This window comes from Sciurus vulgaris (assembly GCF_902686455.1).
Source record: "Sciurus vulgaris genome assembly, chromosome: 2".
Lineage (NCBI taxonomy): Eukaryota > Metazoa > Chordata > Mammalia > Rodentia > Sciuridae > Sciurus > Sciurus vulgaris.
Genome location: NC_136462.1, coordinates 111,237,081 through 111,255,907, shown reverse-complemented (window position 1 = coordinate 111,255,907; position 18,827 = coordinate 111,237,081). Strand labels below are relative to the sequence as shown.

The following is an 18,827-nucleotide window of genomic DNA, read 5'->3' as shown; positions in this document are numbered from 1 at the left end:
TTTCTGACTTGACATACTTTCTCATGATCAAAATTAAGTTGTAAGTTAAAATTGTGTATTTTAAATGTTATTAGTACTCAAAGGTTATTTTAAGCATTCTGTAAGGTAAAGAATGAATTCCCTTTAAAATCTTAATAAACTGATTAAGTTATTTCACTTTTATATTATTTCTACTTAGGCTGAAAAGAAAGTTATAATGTTCCCATAAATGCATAAATATTATTTATAAACATAACCTCTAGTATTGGTTTATGCAGTTAATAGCATACAGATTTTTTTTTAGTACTAATGAATATTATAACATTTATTTTAGTTTTACATCGTGAAGGAAAACAGAGGTAATGAAGGCACATGTGTTGGAGTTTCTCGTTGGCCAGTACATGACTTTAACCACCGCACCACCTCGGATATGTGGCTCTATAGGGCCTACAGTGGTAACCTCTATCACAATGGAGAACAAACACTGACTTTGTCCAGCTTTACTCAAGGAGATTTCATTACCTGTGTATTAGACATGGAAGCCAGGACTATTTCCTTTGGGAAAAATGGAGAGGTACTGAAACTTACAAACTTTTTTTTCTTCAAATTTACAGTTAATTATTCAAATGCTAGTTATCTAGTTTATAGATTATCCACCTTCTTCCTCCTTGTCTTTAATACTTTCTGACCCTTATAATACTTATAAGCACACCAAACTAACAACAAAAATGTATTAAATCCCAGTAAGATTTTTGAAACAAGTGAATAAATTAAAATATTTTATATGTGGAATTTCCTTGGAAGTTGGGACTTGGCTATAGTAACTTTTGCTCTGTTTTGTGAGGACTTTGTATTTTAATGTGGTTAGATGTTATCAATTAAAAAATATTTTTATCTCTTTATTCTTTAGGAACCTAAATTAGCTTTTGAAGATGTGGATGCAGCTGAGTTGTACCCATGTGTAATGTTCTATAGTAGCAACCCAGGTGAAAAGGTAATGAAGCCTTAAAACCTTTATATTTAAGCATAAAGGATATTCGTTTTTTTTTTTTTTTTTTCTTAAATTTGTTAGCATCAGATAGCGTTTATAAGTATAAATAAACTATTTCTAAACTATTTCTACCATTAAAAGTACCTGACCCAGGGGCTGGGTTGTGGCTCAGTGGTAGAGTGCCTGCCTAGCATGCTTGAGGCTCTGGGTTCAATCCTCAGCACCACATAAAAATAAAATAAAGGTATTGTGTCCACCTACAACTAAAAAACATATTAAAAAAGGTACTTGACCCATATAATTCATTCCTCTAGAAGAAGGTTCGATACTTTTAGAAATTTTCTTTACATTAAGGCACAATTTGATATTCTGGTTATTTGAATATAGTGAATCAAATTTCAAATTTATCTGCAACTATAGTAATTATAGGAAGTAGATTAGGGATAATGTGGCAATTATGGACTTGAGAAAAATCTAGAAATAAATTTAAATGTAGTAAGATGCCACTGGCTAATAGAAATTCCAGTTATGATGGAGAGCTACCGTTTATTCATTCATCTGGGTGAGTTCTCAGACCTTATAGATAGTTTAAATTTGGAACTTGTGATAACAATATTAAAAGGGATCCTTTCCGACTAAAACCTTTTTATTCTCATCTCAAACCTAGACAGAGATAAACCTCTCTTTGTTCTCCCTGTATTGGTAGATGATTTTTTTTTTTTTTTCCCTACTCCATCCTTTCACTGTAGGATGTAGTGTGACTTAGGTCTGGTCTCAAGAATTTCTAGTTATGTTATAGTAATAAGTTTATAAGTTGGATTATATGTAGTTTCCCCATACAGGAAGTATTAGATTTGGTAAACCCCAACCATGAAAGTTATTTTTTATTCTGTGCTTTAAAATATATTTTCAAACAATTTACATTTTAAAAAATTAAATTTCCTTGAGTTATAATTTAAAGCTAGCCTTTCACAAGACAGGGGAACTACTTAAATAACTAGGCAATAAAAACTGAACTGGAGATGAAGTAAACAGGCCTCCCAGTGTCTGATGTTATCCTTTGCCCTGGTGATATTCTTGTGGCCCAAAATAGGTTCTGGCATGTTCTGCTTAGAATTATGACCTGGTGTTTTCCAGTAGCAACGAACCTTGAAAAAATTCAACAACCTTAGATTATGTAACAGTCAAGTTATTCTGTCTGGAAGATTTTTCTGATAAACTTCAGAATCTCTGAGAAAAACAATACTAATAATAGTTAACATTTCTCTTAAAACATTTACAGTGTACCTGGAACTGTATCAATAAGCATTTTATGTGCACAGTTTCATTTAATTAGTTAGTTGGTTAGTTTATTTATTTATTTAATGGTACTAGAGATTGAATCCAGGGATACTCTACCATTGAGCTACATCCCCAGCCCTCTTTATTTTATTTTGAGACAGGATCTTGTTAGTTTGCTCAGGCTGACATTGAACTTGCTATCCTGCCTCAGCCTCCTGAGTCACTAGGATTATAGGGATGTACTACCATGGCCAGCTCATCTAATTTTTAAAATAGTGTAAGAGACCAGTACTATTATTTGTGTCATTTTTTTCAGATATAAAAGCTAAAGAGATTAAATAATTTCTGATGATTATACAGAATTATGATATGAACTGAAGTCTTGCTCCTCTCTTCTGTGCCTGATTTGCAGTGTATGTCCAGATTGGAACGATCCCAGTTGGATAGATTTAAAATTTTATATTTGTTCCTCTTGAACAATATAAGATGGTTCCAGGACACATTATTATTCTGGAGTCTTGAGAATGAGAGCTAGTGTGTTGGATATTCCAGACTTTTTGGGGATTAAATTAAGTCAGTCACATATATCTGTCTTTTGAGTGGTCCTAACAGGTCTGTAACTCATGAGCTACAATGACAAGGGCAGCTTATTCCAGAGTACCATACCACTAGTAACTCTAGTATGTCTACAACATTTCCTCACTCTTTGTTGGGGGCCAATTGGTATATTACATGTGTAGTAGGTGATCAAACACTAGTTCAACATGGGACTCCATGTGCTAGAATTTATAGTGATGAGCAGTTAAGGAGACCTATTGATATCACACATGTTCCACCCTCTTTTCTTTTATATAGGTGAAAATTTGTGATATGCAGATGCGAGGCACACCACGGGACTTACTTCCAGGAGACCCCATTTGTAGTCCGGTAGCAGCAGTGCTAGCTGAGGCCACAATTCAACTTATCCGTATCCTTCACCGAACAGACCGTTGGACTTACTGCATTAACAAAAAAATGATGGAAAGGCTACATAAAATTAAGATATGTATTAAAGAGTCAGGTCAAAAGCTAAAGAAAAGCCGCTCGGTTCAGAGCCGAGAGGAAAATGAAATAAGAGAGGAGAAGGAGAACAAAGAGGAAGAGAAAGGTAAACATAATAGACACGGCCTTGCTGACCTCTCAGAGCCACAGCTGAGGACTCTTTGCATAGAGGTGTGGCCAGTTCTGGCAGTGATAGGAGGAGTTGATGCTGGTCTTAGAGTTGGAGGTCGTTGTGTTCACAAGCAAACTGGGCGCCATGCCACGCTGCTGGGAGTGGTCAAAGAGGGTAGCACGTCTGCCAAGGTCCAATGGGATGAAGCAGAAATTACCATCAGGTATGATCTGTTGAGTTACACTTTTAGCAAATGAATATTTAATAATGAAATGGGCTTTTTCCCATGAACAGTAAGTAATTAATGTATTTTAGATGAGCTCCTGGTTAACTTTTTAAAATATTTTTTTTCCATACAGCCAGCGATCAGTAGTTTTTTTTTCAGAAAGGAAAAATTTCCAAACCCATGTTCTTTGAAATACTAGTGGTTTATCAAATACACATATTTTTGCTAGGCACTGTGGTGTATGCCGATAGTCCCAGTGATATGAGAAATTGAGGCAGAAGGATGGCAAGTTTGAGGTCAGCTTCAGAAATTTAAGGAGACCTGTCTCAAAATAAAAGAGGGTATAGCTCAGTGATAGAGCACCCCTAGGTTAAATCTCCAGCAATAATAATAATAATAATAATAATAATATATATTTTTTTGTTTTGTTTAGTTTAATGAAAAAACGGTAATCTCCCTAGTTTAGGTTTAACTGGAATCCTCCTTTCTGTTTTTCATTTGGTTTCCTGCTTTTTTTGGTGAGTACTGGAAATCAAATCAGGGCCTTGTGCTTGCTAGGCAAATAATGTACATCTAAACTACATCTCCAGTCCAGTTTCCTGCTTTTTGATTATTTCTATTATACTGGGATCCAGCTGATCTGTTGATTTTATTTTGTAAGAAGGGCTTTGAGTATAGGATGGGAACACTTGAATGACTAGAATTACATTTTGGATTATCTTTGATTTAAAGTATTCTTGTTATGCCCCCACTTTTTAAAAAGCACCTATTTCTACTCCCTTAATGTGCAGCATTTTTAGTAGATATAAAAATTCCATTTATTGATAGAAGGTGATTACTTAAAAACATTTATGTGTTTGCATTCAGATAGAATTAGAAACTTCATAAATAAAAAAAGAAAAGTGTTAAGTATCCCTATCCAAAAAACTGACTTAAACTGACTTAAGTATCTATATCCAAAAAACTACATCATTGTATTATTGAAAATATGGATTTTGGTTGATATTGTGTAGCTATTCATTATATTGCCTAATGTGATTCCTATAAAGTTATATGTTAATATGACATAGTACAATGTCTAAAACAGTGGTTCTTAGTGTTTAATGGAAGTATTACTGTTTTAAAGTCCAGTGAATGCTATGGATCCACTTAATTGAAAAATATACATACATCTTGCACACAGTTTTAGGGATTAATGTCTACTTCACTCATTAAAGAAAATCAATGATGGTTTTGACAAAGTCACGTGAAAGTGTCTACCTTTTCTTTTATAATCTTTGCCTTATTTCAGAAGGGATTTATGATACCTTACTAATATACATATAGTATAATAAAGTAAGTTAATAAATGAAAACAAGAAAAATGAGGCAGAGGGAAAATAGGATTAGAAAGGCAAGATAGAATCAATTTAGATTGGTACAACAAAACCTTATGTTTGCTAAAGCTTTTTATTATATTTTGTATATTTATAGCATTCTTAAACTTCAGGAATTTCTTGCCAAATGTTAGGAAATATATGATCATAGTTTTGCTTAAATTATAAATTAGAAACATTAATCAAAGGCTATAAAATAAATTTCTTAGTGAAATAAAGTCTTCTATGAAGGAGGTTATAAAGAGCTATTATCCACACAATAAACTAGATTTATTATATAAACTTTCCAAATTTCTTTACATCAAACTACATCTGTCTCACCTTCTGTTTTTGGAAGTAAAGTTACATAGACACACTCCTTTCTTTAGTATATCATTGGCTGCTATTGTAATATAATGGCACAGTTGAGTGCTGGCAACTGAGACCATGTACTCTGCAAAGTCTGAAATATTTACTATTTGACCCTTTATGAGAAATCCTGGATTATATTATATAAGAATGAATATTCTCATTTGAAAGTACATGACCATCTCATTGCTTTTGCATGTAGCATCACATCTCTTCATTTTCTCATAATAGACTCATTTTTCTCTCTGTAATGATGTCTTTGGTTTGTATAAAGTATTCTCTGTATCGTGTAACATGATACATCTTATTTTACCTACATTATTTTCTGTACCTTCCTCCTGTCTTTCCCTCACTTGCTTTTTCCTGTGTCATTCTGATCTTTATTAAAGCTTCCCAACTTTTTGGTCGCCTAGTGATACTCCATTGTATAATCTGGAGCCCTGTGAACCACTGCCGTTTGATGTGGCGCGATTCCGAGGCCTGACAGCTTCTGTGCTGCTGGACCTAACATATCTAACAGGCATTCATGAAGATATGGGGAAACAGAGCACCAAGCGTCATGAAAAGAAACACCGACATGAGTCTGAAGAGAAAGGGGACGTTGATCAGAAACCTGAAAGTGAATCTGCTTTAGATGTGCGAACAGGCTTAACATCTGATGATGTTAAAAGTCAGGGTACCACAAGCTCCAAATCAGAAAGTGAAATAGCTTCATTTTCTTTAGATCCAACACTGCCTGGTGTGGAATCCCAACATCAGATAACAGAAGGAAAGAGAAAAAATCATGAACATGTGTCCAAAAACCATGACATAGCCCAGTCAGAAATCAGAGCAGTACAGCTGTCCTATCTTTACCTTGGTGCTATGAAATCACTTAGTGCTCTTCTTGGCTGTAGTAAATATGCCGAGCTATTGTTGATACCAAAAGTCCTGGCTGAAAATGGCCACAACTCAGACTGTGCAAGCTCTCCAGTCGTTCATGAAGATGTGGAGATGCGTGCAGCCCTACAGTTCTTGATGCGACACATGGTGAAGCGAGCAGTCATGCGGTCACCCATAAAGAGGGCATTGGGATTAGCTGATCTGGAACGAGCTCAAGCCATGATTTACAAACTAGTGGTCCATGGGCTTTTGGAAGACCAGTTTGGGGGCAAAATCAAACAAGGTAAGTTGTCTTTTAAAAAAAGCTTTTGTCCCTTTGAAATTACTTATAACTGTCAGTACCTTCTGTGATTTTTAAGAATATCCTTTTTTTGGTCAAAGCAATTTTCATATTGTTTTTCCTTTGTAAGGTAAGCAATCCTTTTTTGTTACCTTTTTGTTAATAATCATCAGCCTACATATAATTTTCTATTTTAAACCTATATAAGCATTAGAATTATTACTATTATAATTATTAGAAAATTTTGTAAAACAAATTTAATTCATGTTTTAAAATGTACTGAAGTATTTATTGATCTGATTCAAAATACATAGTATTCTAGTAATTCCTCAGAGCTATTTTAAAGAGCATTTTAAAGTCCACAACTTTTATAGACAATATGTTATGTTTAAAAAAAGAAAAAAAATCTTTGTTTTATCTTTTATATTCCCCTTTGGGAATACTATAAATTCTGATAAATAAAAATAAGGTTCATTCAGGAAATGCTTATTGAGTGCATACTATGTACCAGGTACTTTTCTAGATTATAGAAACAGCATTGAACAAAATAGAGTTCCTTGACTTCATGAAGCTTACATTGTTCTTTATTCCTTCCCTTTCCACAAACTCTTCCCTTTCCCCCTCCTTTCCTTTGTCCTTACTTCTTTCCTGTCTTTGCTTAGTAAATAGACAGAGGTGTGTTGTGATCATGTTGACTATGAAGTAATGTGACTATTTAGCAGACCTAATAAAACAAACTGTTTCTAGTAACTCCTATTTTGGTTTTTTTAATGGGCTCCCTTACCAAATAAGGAAAAAATACATAAATACATTGTAAATATTTAGACATTTTAACTTCCTCCACCTGTCTTAACTCTTAGGATAATGACTCAAAAGTCATTTGTAAAGCATGGAGTTTTTGCTAGGTATTTCTTCTTCATTTATCTATATGGTTTATTTTTGTCTGTATAAACTGAAGATGTCAAAATCAAAGTCCTAAGGAAACATGGTTTTAATAAATGGTTAATCTCTTTGTCAAATTCTAAAACTGAAAGTGAGACCTTTATTTTTGAGAGAACCCTCTTCTCTAAAAACAAACCTGAATTATTGCAATCTCTTGCTCTAGTATTTTCTATAGGATCTGGAATAACGAGTACAATAGTGAATATAAGGATGTGTATATGTAGGGACTTTTCCTGTAAATCTTTCAGAAAGTATATTTAGAAACTTTTAAAATCAGTATTTTTCCACATGCATTGTTATTTTTGAAGAAAACAAATGCTTACTAGTTTCTTAACCTTTATCTTGGTTTATAGAGATTGATCAACAAGCCGAAGAAGCTGACCAGACCCAGCAGGCACAGACACCTGTTACCACAAGCCCATCAGCCTCAAGCACAACTTCCTTTATGAGCAGCTCCCTTGAGGACACCACAACTGCCACCACTCCAGTCACTGACACAGAAACAGTGCCTGCATCTGAGTCCCCGGGAGTGATGCCTCTTAGTCTTCTCAGGTAAAAAAGTTGACCTTTAATGTCTGCTATTCTGTTACCTCTGGTTCTGCAGGCATGATTGTATTCTTAATGAATAGTGGGCCCAACCGAATCTGAATCCAGGTATTCTGGAGACAGAAAGAACCTGAGATCATATAGTAAAGTCTGTTTAACTTAAATTGGAAATGGCCCTCAGAAGTTTAATAACTTACCTGAAAGTCTCACAGCCAGTTAGTGGTGGACCGAGGTCTAATCAGCCATGCCATTAATGAGCAAAGGTTCTAATGCTTGAGTCTCTCTTTATGATGATCTTTTTTTTCGACTGAGTTTTGGGTGTTTTTCCCCTTCAGAAAGCAAATACTTGTTTTTGGTTTTTTTTTGGTTTAATATTTTTAGTTGTTGATGGACCTTTATTTTATTTATTTATATGTGGTGCTGAGACTTGAACCCAGTGCCTCACACAAGCTAGGCAAGGGCTCTTCCACTGAGCTACAACTCCAACCCAATACTTGTGTTTTGAGTATTAGTTTCAATATAAAGCTCATATCCATGAAAATATTTTTTCATTATTTTTCATTTAAGCATAATTCTTTATACTTTGATTCGTACTATAAGATCAAACAAGTTTGTAAATTTCAAAAATGTTTTCTTATTTAAATTTAGTTTTGTGTCAGTTTGTCAGATATATACACAAGTGAAAATTTCAAAAAGAACACCTTTAGGGAGAGACCGTTCTGATCTCTCTTAACTATGGCTTAAGTGAAACTAGGAAAGCAAAATGTTTAGCTTTCCTTTTTAAAATATCTTTTCCCCTTCTTAGTTGACAGGTCATGTTTATATCCACTGTGTAGGCCAATTCTTAGAGAGTGGAAGAGAATGGTTGTACTTGTATTGATTCTAAATATTTGGACATGAGTATATTATTACCTATTTGGATTTTATGTTAATAACCATTGCTATTTTTTCAAAGGCAAATGTTCTCTAGTTACCCAACCACCACTGTACTTCCCACACGTCGTGCACAGACTCCTCCAATATCATCGTTACCAACCTCTCCTTCTGATGAAGTAGGAAGGAGGCAAAGTTTAACTTCTCCTGATTCCCAGTCAACAAGGCCAACTAACCGTACAGGTACGTGTGCTGTCCTTTCCTGGGACACCCAGACATCTTGGCATTCCAAATATATGAACTTTATTACGTGGGCATTATAGTTTGTCTTCGCTGAAGGTAAAGCAGTGATTTTAATGAAGGGGAACTGTACCCATCAAATTGAGTGTCTTCTTCATTTAAAACTGGATTGAATTGTGACTTAGAAGATAAATAATATACTGTATTTCAGTCATATCAGACATTTCTTCTTTCCTGTTGTAGGCAATTTTTAGTGCTATAAATATCCCTCTAAACATGCTTTAGCTGCAACTTACACATTTTGAAATGCTGTGTCTTCATTTACATTTATTTTAAAGTACTTTCTAATTTACCTTTGAGATCTTTTTTGACCTCTGGGTTATTTGAAAGTGTGTTATTTGGTTTCCAAATATTTGGCAACTTTAGTTTCTAGGTTTCTTTCTGATTTTGATTCTACTTTTATTATCATAAAAGAACATATCTTGTGTTTTATTTTTTTCTTTTTTATGGTATGGGGATTGAACCACCAGTATCTCGTGCATGCCAGGCAAATATTCTACCACTGAGGTACATCCATCCCTGCCCAACCCAAAGGACATATCTTGTATAATTTGGATCCTTTTAAATTTATTAAGACTCGTTTTATAGCCCAAAGTATGATCTGTTTGGACAAATATTCCATGCATACTTGGAAAAAATGTATATTATGTTGTTGAGTGTAATGTTCTATAAATTATTTATTAGGTCAAGTGTTGCCCAAGTTTTCTATATACTTACTGATTTTTTTTGTGTATTCTATCAATTATTGAAAAAATATCTGACTGTAATTGTAAATTTGTCCATTTCCTCTTTTGTTTCTTACTTGTAATCACATATTTTAAAGCTCTGTCTTCAGGTATATAAAACTTAGGATTCTCATATCTTTTCCATGAATTAACCTCTCTATTATTATGAAATAACTCTCTTTATCCTTAGTAATATTGTTTGCCCTGAAATATGTTTTCTCTCATATTAATATATCTCCTGATTTTTTTTCTTGGTACTGGGGATTGAACCTAGGGGCACTTACCACTAAGCAACATACCCTTTTCTTACTTTTTAATTTGAGACAGGGTCTCACTTACTTGCTCAGGGCTCTCACTAAGTTGCTGAGGCTGGCCTTGAACTTGTGTTCTGCCTTAGCCTCCCTAGTCACTGGAATTACAGGTATGAACCATCATGCCCAGCCAATCCTGAGGTTTTTTTTTTTTTTTTTTTTAAGTATTAGAATGGTTTAACTTCCACACACATTTGTGTCTTTATATTTAAAGTGGTTTTCTTGTAGGCAGCCAATAATCGGTCTTCCTATTTGTAAAATTGTCTGCTATTCTCTGCCTTTTAATTGAGGTGTTTAGACCTTTTACATTTAATGCAATATTGACATGGTTTGTTTTAAATCCACCATCTTTATGTTTTGTCCCAGTTGATCCTATTCCCTTTTTTCTCCTTTCTCTCAATTAAATGAGTTTTTTTCATTAATTCATTTTATCTCCTTTGTTAACTAGCTGGTTTATTTTGTGTTTTTAGAAATTACTTTCAGGTTTATAGTATACATTTTTAATTCTCACAGCATCTTCAAATGATATTATACCACTTAATATAGAATAAAAAGGATTTTACAACTGAATGCTTTTACTTCCCCATTCTCATCATTTATACTTTTGATTTTATACATTTAATTTCTAAACATATTATAAGCCCCATAATAAATTATAATTTGCTTTGAATAGTCTTTGCTGCTCTACCTTCTGATTCATTAATCTTTTTTCTTTAGTGTCTAATCTGCTATTAATCTCATGCAGTATATATTTTTTTATTCAGACACTATTCATCTCTAGAAATTTGATTTGAGTCTTTTTTCCTCTTATCTTTCATGTCTTTTCAACATGCTCAGTCTTTTTTTCTACCTTACTGAATATATATGTACATATGGTATAATAGTTGATTCTCATTATTAGCAATAGTCAAGTTCTAGAAAGGTGCTTTGAACGCTGAATCATTGCTTTTAGGGAAAATACAGAGTTAGTTTCCTGTGAGCTTCTAGTCAACATTTTCATCAACTGAGCAATATATAACCTTGTTTTAGGTGTCTTCCTGTTTCAAAACACTATATTTAATGAATGCTGTTGATTAACATTGAATTCTAGTCAACAACACTATAACTCAAGCATGAATGAAGATTATTTAACAAGTTATTTTCTCCATAGGACACATTGCACCTTTCTTGTGCTTAGAGACACTAGACAATTCTTCCGTATTATGTGTAGGCTCTACTTTAATAAAAATTACCAGTAAAAAGTACATTTAAAAGCACCATTATAAGTACATTTAAAAGTACATTAAAGAGTACCAATAAAAACGTCACATTTAATAGACCATGAAAAGGACATTTGTTATCTGTGCCTGTCTACAAATGACCACAAAAGCACATGAATGTTTATTTGGGGGTACAAATAAATGTTATTGAGTAGGCACAATCACAAAGAAGGATCTGCAGATATTGAGGATTGACTGTATTTGTAATACTTATTTTTTTTGGTTGTGATAGGAAGCTATTAGGGATTGAACCCAGGGGTGCTGTACCATTGAGCTACATTGCCAGCTCTTTTTATTTATTTTGAGACAGAGTCTCCCCAAATTGTCCAGGCTGGGTTTGTACCTGTGATCCTTCTGTCTCAACTTCCCAGGTCTCTGAGATTATAGGAGTGCACCCCCACACCTAGCTTTAATATCTATCTTAATGTCTTTCGTACTTCTTCTTATTAGCTATCTCACTTCTGGGTCTGTTTCTGTTGATTTCTTCCTTGATTTGTGTTGTATTTTCCTGTTTCTTTGCATACTGGTCATTTTTTTATTGGATAACAGACACTATAAATTTTGCCCTGTTGGGTGCCAAATATTATGTGTGTCTTTAAATATACTTCAACTTTGTTCTGAGATATAATTAGGTTACTTGGAAGCAGTTTGATCCTTCAAGGCTTGCTTTTATGCTTTATTAAGTGGGACTGGGACAGGCTTTAGCCTTTAGCATGGGCTGACTTTTCCCGACGCTGAGCCAGTATCTTTTTTAGTACCCTACCCATTTATGGAGTTTGATTAAAAGAGCTTTTTACTCTGGCTTTTGGTAATACATACTGTTCCCATCTTATATGAGCTCTAGGTATTAAACTTATGCTCCCTTTTGGTGGTTCTTTCTCTAGCTTTGGATAGTTTCTGTATCAGGTGAAGATTAAGGAAGAGACTACACATTTATGGAGTTGTCTTTTCTGTGCAGCTCTCCTTTCCTTATAGTTTTCTCCTTACTAGTATTCTACCCTGTAACTTCTTGCCACCTTGGCCTCCCTGAATTGTCAACTCTGTCTTCTCAGAGAAGTTTAGTTTGGGTTTACCCTCCCTGCACTGCAGTTTGGAAATACTAAAAAGGCAGTAAGCTGAGTCAGGTGTACTGTTTGTCACATTTGTTTCACTCCTCGCAGAGACTGTCCTACCTGCCTGTGGTCCAATGTCTGCTGATTATTTATATGTTTTAACTGGTTTTTTAGTTTAAGGTTGGAGTCTCTTTTTTCCATCACAACCAGAAGCAGAAGTTCATAGTTATATCAAGACCATTACCATTATAGCAATAGTGATATTTTTCTAACATCAATATTAAGATCACAAGCTAAGTTGCCCAGGCTGGTCTTGTGATCCTCTTGCCTCCTGAGTTGCTGGGATTACAGATGTGCACCACCCCACCTGACCAGTAGTGATATTTTTAAAACAAAAATGACAGCCCTCACTTTTTCCTTTCCTTCCTCTTTTTCTTTCTCCCTTTCTTCCTTCACTATTATTGGGTGGGGCCAAGCTAGGAAAGCATTCATACCAGCAGGGTTTGGGAGGTAGGTGACATGGTGGCCAAAGCAGGGTGTCAAAGCCTTATTGGGGTGAGGAGTGCTTCTCATGTGTGCAAGTGACCTGGCTTAGAGTGGTAGAGTCCAAATGAGTTTAGAAAATATTTGGTATCAGTGCCAAGGAAGGTAGGAGGATGTCTACTAACGCTGTCCAGCAATGAGGCTTCACTTGCAAAAAGCACAACTAGCACCTAGATCTTGTCTTCTAAACACTGTTGTCTACTAAAAGGAGCCCAGATCTTTTGGGTAGAAGTGGTTTATTTTAAGACTGACTGTAAGATGAATCTGGAATAATTTGTGCCAAAAACTAATAAAATGCTCACAGAATGGTAGTCCCATACCTAAAAGATATAGAAACTGAGTTTTTAATGGGTTTCCACTATCAAGTTTGAGAGATTGGGACATCAAAATAAAAAATCATAATAATAGTAACAAGTAATAACCCATAAATACTATACACAAGACCATACTTCTTTTTTCCTATGGAGGTAGGAGAAGCCTTACCTTCAAGTGGAGGACCAACTAATGAATCTGAAAGAAATGATGAAATTAGAATCATCATCATTATAATTCATCCATAAAATATAAATGAATGCTATCAAGTAAAACTTTGATGAGGAGTAGGAAATTCACATTTTTTTAATACCTCCACAAACATACTTTTTAGTTACAATAGAGAAAAAAAGAGTAACTTTGCAATGGGGAAACTTGGCAGATCCCACCTAACTCAAATGAGCAAAGTTAACATCACCAGGAATGAGACAAATTGAAATTGTGTATCACTGGCTAGCCTGGTGGCACATGCCAATAATCCCAAGACTGAGGCAGGAGAACCACAAGTTTGAGGCCTGCCTTAGCAACCAGTGAGACCCTCTTTCAAAATAAAAAAATAAAAGGGATTAGGGACATAGCTCAGTGGTAAAGCACCCATGGGTTTGATCCCCACTACCAAAAAAAAAAAAAAAAAAAAGAAAGGAAGAAAGAAATTGTTTATCATCTAATAGAATGCAATGAGAAGAAGAAAGCTATGCTTTTGTGGTGCTCCTGCCAAAAAGCATAACCCAAATCTAATCATGAGGAAACATCAACAAACTTAAATTTAGGGACATTATACAAAATAACTGTCCTCTAGTCTTAAAAATATCAAAATGATTGAAGGAGATCGAAGAGACTTGACAGCTAAGTAAAATGCAAAGATTGCCTGATCCTGGGCTAGATCCTTTGCTGTAGAGGACATTATTGGGACATTCGATGACACTAAATGTCCCAGTGGGATTAGACAATGACTCTGTTCATTTCCTACTCTGATGTGCTTATTCAGGAGAATGTCCTTCTTTGTAGCAGTTATGTATTAGCATATCCAGGGGAGATAGAATATCAAGGTGTGCTACTTACTCTGCATTGGTTCAGGATAAAGAGTTCTTTATACCATTCTTGCAAGTTTCTGTAAGTTTGAAATTTTTTAAAAGAAATTTTCAGCAGGTTTATTTTATATTACTAGCAGATTTATCTGTTTGAAACCACTTATATTGCTATAATAAGCTTAGTCACATTAGCATATTTTAGTAGAGTAAGATATTAGACATTTCCAGGAAATTGGAGACATGGCTAACGTGAGAACAGATTTTACTAATGGTATATAATGACCTTTAGACCTTTACTTCTTTTTCTTTTGCTTCAGCCTTATCAGATCCAAGCAGTAGACTTTCAACTTCTCCTCCTCCTCCAGCAATTGCAGTCCCATTGTTGGAAATGGGATTCTCACTCCGACAGATTGCCAAAGCCATGGAAGCTACAGGTGGGATAAATTTTTATTTATCAGTATCTGTAGAAATGAGAAGTCCTACCTTAGTGAAGGCAAAGTATTTTTAAAGAGGTCATAAATCTTGGTAAGATTTTTAACACTAGATCCATGTAACTGTTCACCAGTTACAAGGGCATGAGACAAAACTCTTAAAAACTGATAGCACAAATAACTAATTACTTTGTCCACATGAAGTTTCACACTTTTTTCCCCCTGTATAGGTGCTCGAGGAGAGGCTGATGCCCAGAATATTACTGTCCTTGCCATGTGGATGATAGAGCACCCTGGGCATGAGGATGAGGAAGAGCCCCAGCCAGGTAGCACAGCCGACTCCAGGCATGGAGCAGCAGTTTTAGGCAGTGGTGGGAAGTCAAACGATCCCTGTTATTTGCAGTCACCAGGAGACATACCATCAGCCGATGCTGCTGAAATGGAGGAAGGCTTTAGTGAAAGGTGAAATTCTAATTTCTTTCTTGCTGTTCCATGTGCTATAAATGGTGCCTCCAAAATAACCATTTATTTCACTTTATAAATGCTTCTAGTGATGTATAAAATTGATAAATGAAATTATATGAGTTATATGAAAAGGTGGTCATTTTAGTTATAAGCTTATGTTTCTGTGAGGAGTAAAAACCACAAGTTTTAATCAAAATGGATGTTTTCATGGAAAGAAGGAAGTGCATAAGTTTTATGTAAAATTTAGCTGGAAAAAGGAGACTGAAAATTAAAAGTTTATTTTAAAGTAATAACACTCTGGCAAAAACAATTTTATCTCATAAGGGATATAATATAAAATGTTCATTTTATGTTAGATTAATTAATGTATTTGATAGAAATGGACTTTTCTGTCTCAATATAGTTAAATGTATATTTTTATTTCATCTTAATTTTCAATATCTAGTGTAACATGCTCCTTTTTTTACGTTGTAAAAAGAATTCTGAGATGATGCCTGCCCTTAAATTAGGTGTAATAAAATATTCTAAAATTCCCCTTAAAATCTTTTCTCTGTTAGCATTTCTTATGATGTTATACCTTCTTAATTTTTCATTGATAATGGAGTTTTATGAGTACCAAGGTTTTTATCTTATGCAGACTTTTTTTTAACAAGCTGAGTGAATATTTTCATAATTTATTTTGAAATATCTATTTCTCCTTGGCAAGGATTCCCAGTCATTTCAAATTATAAGTATGTTATTATTTAGGATTTAGTTCAATATTCTATTCTATTTTATCTTCTTTTTCTTTTTGGCATGGAAGAATGAACCCAGGGCTTCACTTAGGTTAAGTAAGCACAATAACACTCAGCCATGCTCCTAGCCCTGCTTTCATTTTAATTGGAATCTGAATTTTGCACCATTTCACTGTTGGTGGAATTAAAAAGCAGATAAAGTTACTGCTCAGGGCATAGTACATGACATTATCTATAATTTAGGTATTTTGCAAGGGACAAAAGATAGATTTCAAACTTTTTTCACAGTCTAGAGGCAGAACTCAGTGGTAAAGCCAGTGAATACTTAAGTTGCACAAAGCCCAGGGTTCAATTCCCAGCATAAAAAATAAAATAAAATAAAAAATAAAAACTTTTTCTTTTTTTTTTTCTAGTGTAATCTCATATTTATTTTTATTTTTATTTTTTTTAAATTTATTTATTTTTATTGTAAACAAATGGGATACATGTTGTTTCATTTGTACATGGAGTAACAGCATATCATTTGCATATTCATACATTTACATAGAGTAATGATGTTTGATTCATTCCATTATTTTTTTCCTTACCCCCCACCCCTCCCACCTCTCTTTTCCCTCTATACAATCCCTCCTTTCTCCATTCTTGCCCCCCTCCCACCCCCCATTACGTGTCATCATCCGCTTATCAGTGAGATCATTCCTCTTTTGGATTTTTTAGATTGGCTTATCTCACTTAGCATGGTATTCTCCAATTTCATCCATTTGCCTGCAAATGCCATGATTTTATTATTCTTTATGGCTGAGTAATATTCCATTGTATATATATACCACAGTTTCTTTATCCATTCATCAATTGAAGGGCATCTAGGTTGGTTCCATAGTCTGGCTATTGTGAATTGAGCAGCTATGAACATTGATGTGGCTGTATCTCTGTAGTATGCTGATTTTAAGTCCTTTGGGTATAGGCCGAGGAGTGGGATAGCTGGGTCAAATGGTAGGTCCATTCCAAGTTTTCTAAGGAATCTCCACACTGCTTTCCAGAGTGGCTGCACTAATTTGCAACCCCACCAGCAATGTATGAGTGTACCTTTTTCCCCACATCCTCTCCAACACCTATTGTTGCTTGTATTCTTGATAATCGCCATTCTAATTGGAGTGAGATGGAATCTTAGGGTAGTTTTGATTTGCATTTCTCTTATTACTAAAGATGGTGAACATTTTTTCATATGTTTATTGATTGCTTATAGATCTTCGGTGAAGTGTCTGTTCATTTCCTTAGCCCATTTGTTGACTGGGTTATTTGTATTCTTGGTGTAGAGTTTTTTGAGTTCCTTATATATTCTGGAAATTAGCGCTCTATCTGAAGTATGAGTGGCAAAGATATTCTCTCACTCTGTAGGCTCTCTCTTCGCATTGCTGATAGTTTCCTTAGCTGAGAGAAAGCTATTTAGTTTGAATCTATCCCAGTTATTGATTCTTGCTTTTATTTCTTGTGCTATGGGAGTCTTGTTAAGGAAGTCTGATCCTAAGCCAACAAGGTGAAGATTTGGACCTACTTTTCCTTCTATACGATGCAGGGTCTCTGGTCTGATTTCAAGGTCCTTGATCCATTGTGAGTTGAGTTTTGTGCAGGGTGAGAGATAGGGGTTTAGTTTCATTCTGTTGCATATGGATTTCCAGTTTTCCCAGCACCATTTGTTGAAGAGGCTATCTTTTCTCCATTGCATATTTTTGGCACCTTTATCTAGTATTAGAAAATTGTATTTATTTGGGTTTGTGTCCATGTCCTCTATTCTGTACCATTGATCTACCTGTCTATTTTGGTACCAATACCATGTTGTTTTTGTTACTATTGCTTTGTAGTATAGTTGAAGTTCAGGTATTGCGATACCCCGTTTCATTCTTCGTGCTAAGGATTGCTTTAGCTACTCTGGGTTTCTTATTCTTCCAGATGAATTTCATGACTGCTTGCTCTATTTCTGTAAGGTACGTCATTGGGATTTTAATTGGAATTGCATTGAATCTGTATAGCACTTTAGGTAGTATGGCCATTTTGACTATATTAATTCTGCCTATCCAAGAATGTGGGAGATCTTTCCATCTTCTAAGGTCTTCCTTAATTTCTTTCTTCAATGTTTTGTAGTTTTCATCGTAGAGATCTTTTACCTCTTTGGTTAGATGGATGCCCAAGTATTTTATTTTTTTTGAGGCTATTGCAAATGGAGTTTTCCTTATTTCCCTTTCAGCTGTTTCATCGCTTGCATATAAAAATGCTTTAGATTTATGCGTGTTGATTTTATAGCCTGCTATTTTGCTGAATTCGTTGATGAAGTCTAGAAGTTTTCTGGAGGAGGTTTTTGGATCCTCTAAATATAGAATCATGTCATCTGCAAATAGTGACAGCTTAAGTTCCTCTTTTCCTATTCATATTCCTTTAATTTCTTTAGTCTGCCTAATTGCTCTGGCTAGAGTTTCGAGGACAATGTTGAATAGAAGTGGTGAAAGAGGACATCCCTGTCTTGTTCCCGTTTTTAAAAGGAATGGTTTTGAGTTTTTCTCCACTAAGAATGATGTTGGCCATGGGCTTAGCATAAATAGCCTTTACAATGTTCAGTTATGTTCCTACTGTCGCTATTTTTTCTAGTGTTTTGAGCATGACAGGGTGTTGTATTTTGTCGAACGCTTTTTCTGCGTCAATTGAAATAACCATATGATTCTTATCCTTAAGTCTATTGACATGATGGATGTTTATTGATTTATGAATGTTGAACCATCCTTGCATTCCAGGG

At 34.7% G+C, this 18,827-nt stretch overlaps 1 protein-coding gene across 1 annotated transcript in view; it reads left to right on the top strand.

Annotated features, from left to right (window-relative positions):
- Positions 1–18,827, top strand: part of HERC1 (HECT and RLD domain containing E3 ubiquitin protein ligase family member 1) — a 206,979-nt gene that overhangs the window by 138,575 nt on the left and 49,577 nt on the right. Inside the window, exons 35-42 of the mRNA XM_079125763.1 lie at positions 314–553; positions 890–973; positions 3,107–3,627; positions 5,743–6,518; positions 7,811–8,009; positions 8,959–9,119; positions 14,727–14,843; positions 15,071–15,302. Of these exons, the coding sequence (XP_078981889.1) occupies positions 314–553; positions 890–973; positions 3,107–3,627; positions 5,743–6,518; positions 7,811–8,009; positions 8,959–9,119; positions 14,727–14,843; positions 15,071–15,302 (2,330 nt within the window). The remainder of the gene's footprint in view (positions 1–313; positions 554–889; positions 974–3,106; positions 3,628–5,742; positions 6,519–7,810; positions 8,010–8,958; positions 9,120–14,726; positions 14,844–15,070; positions 15,303–18,827) is intronic.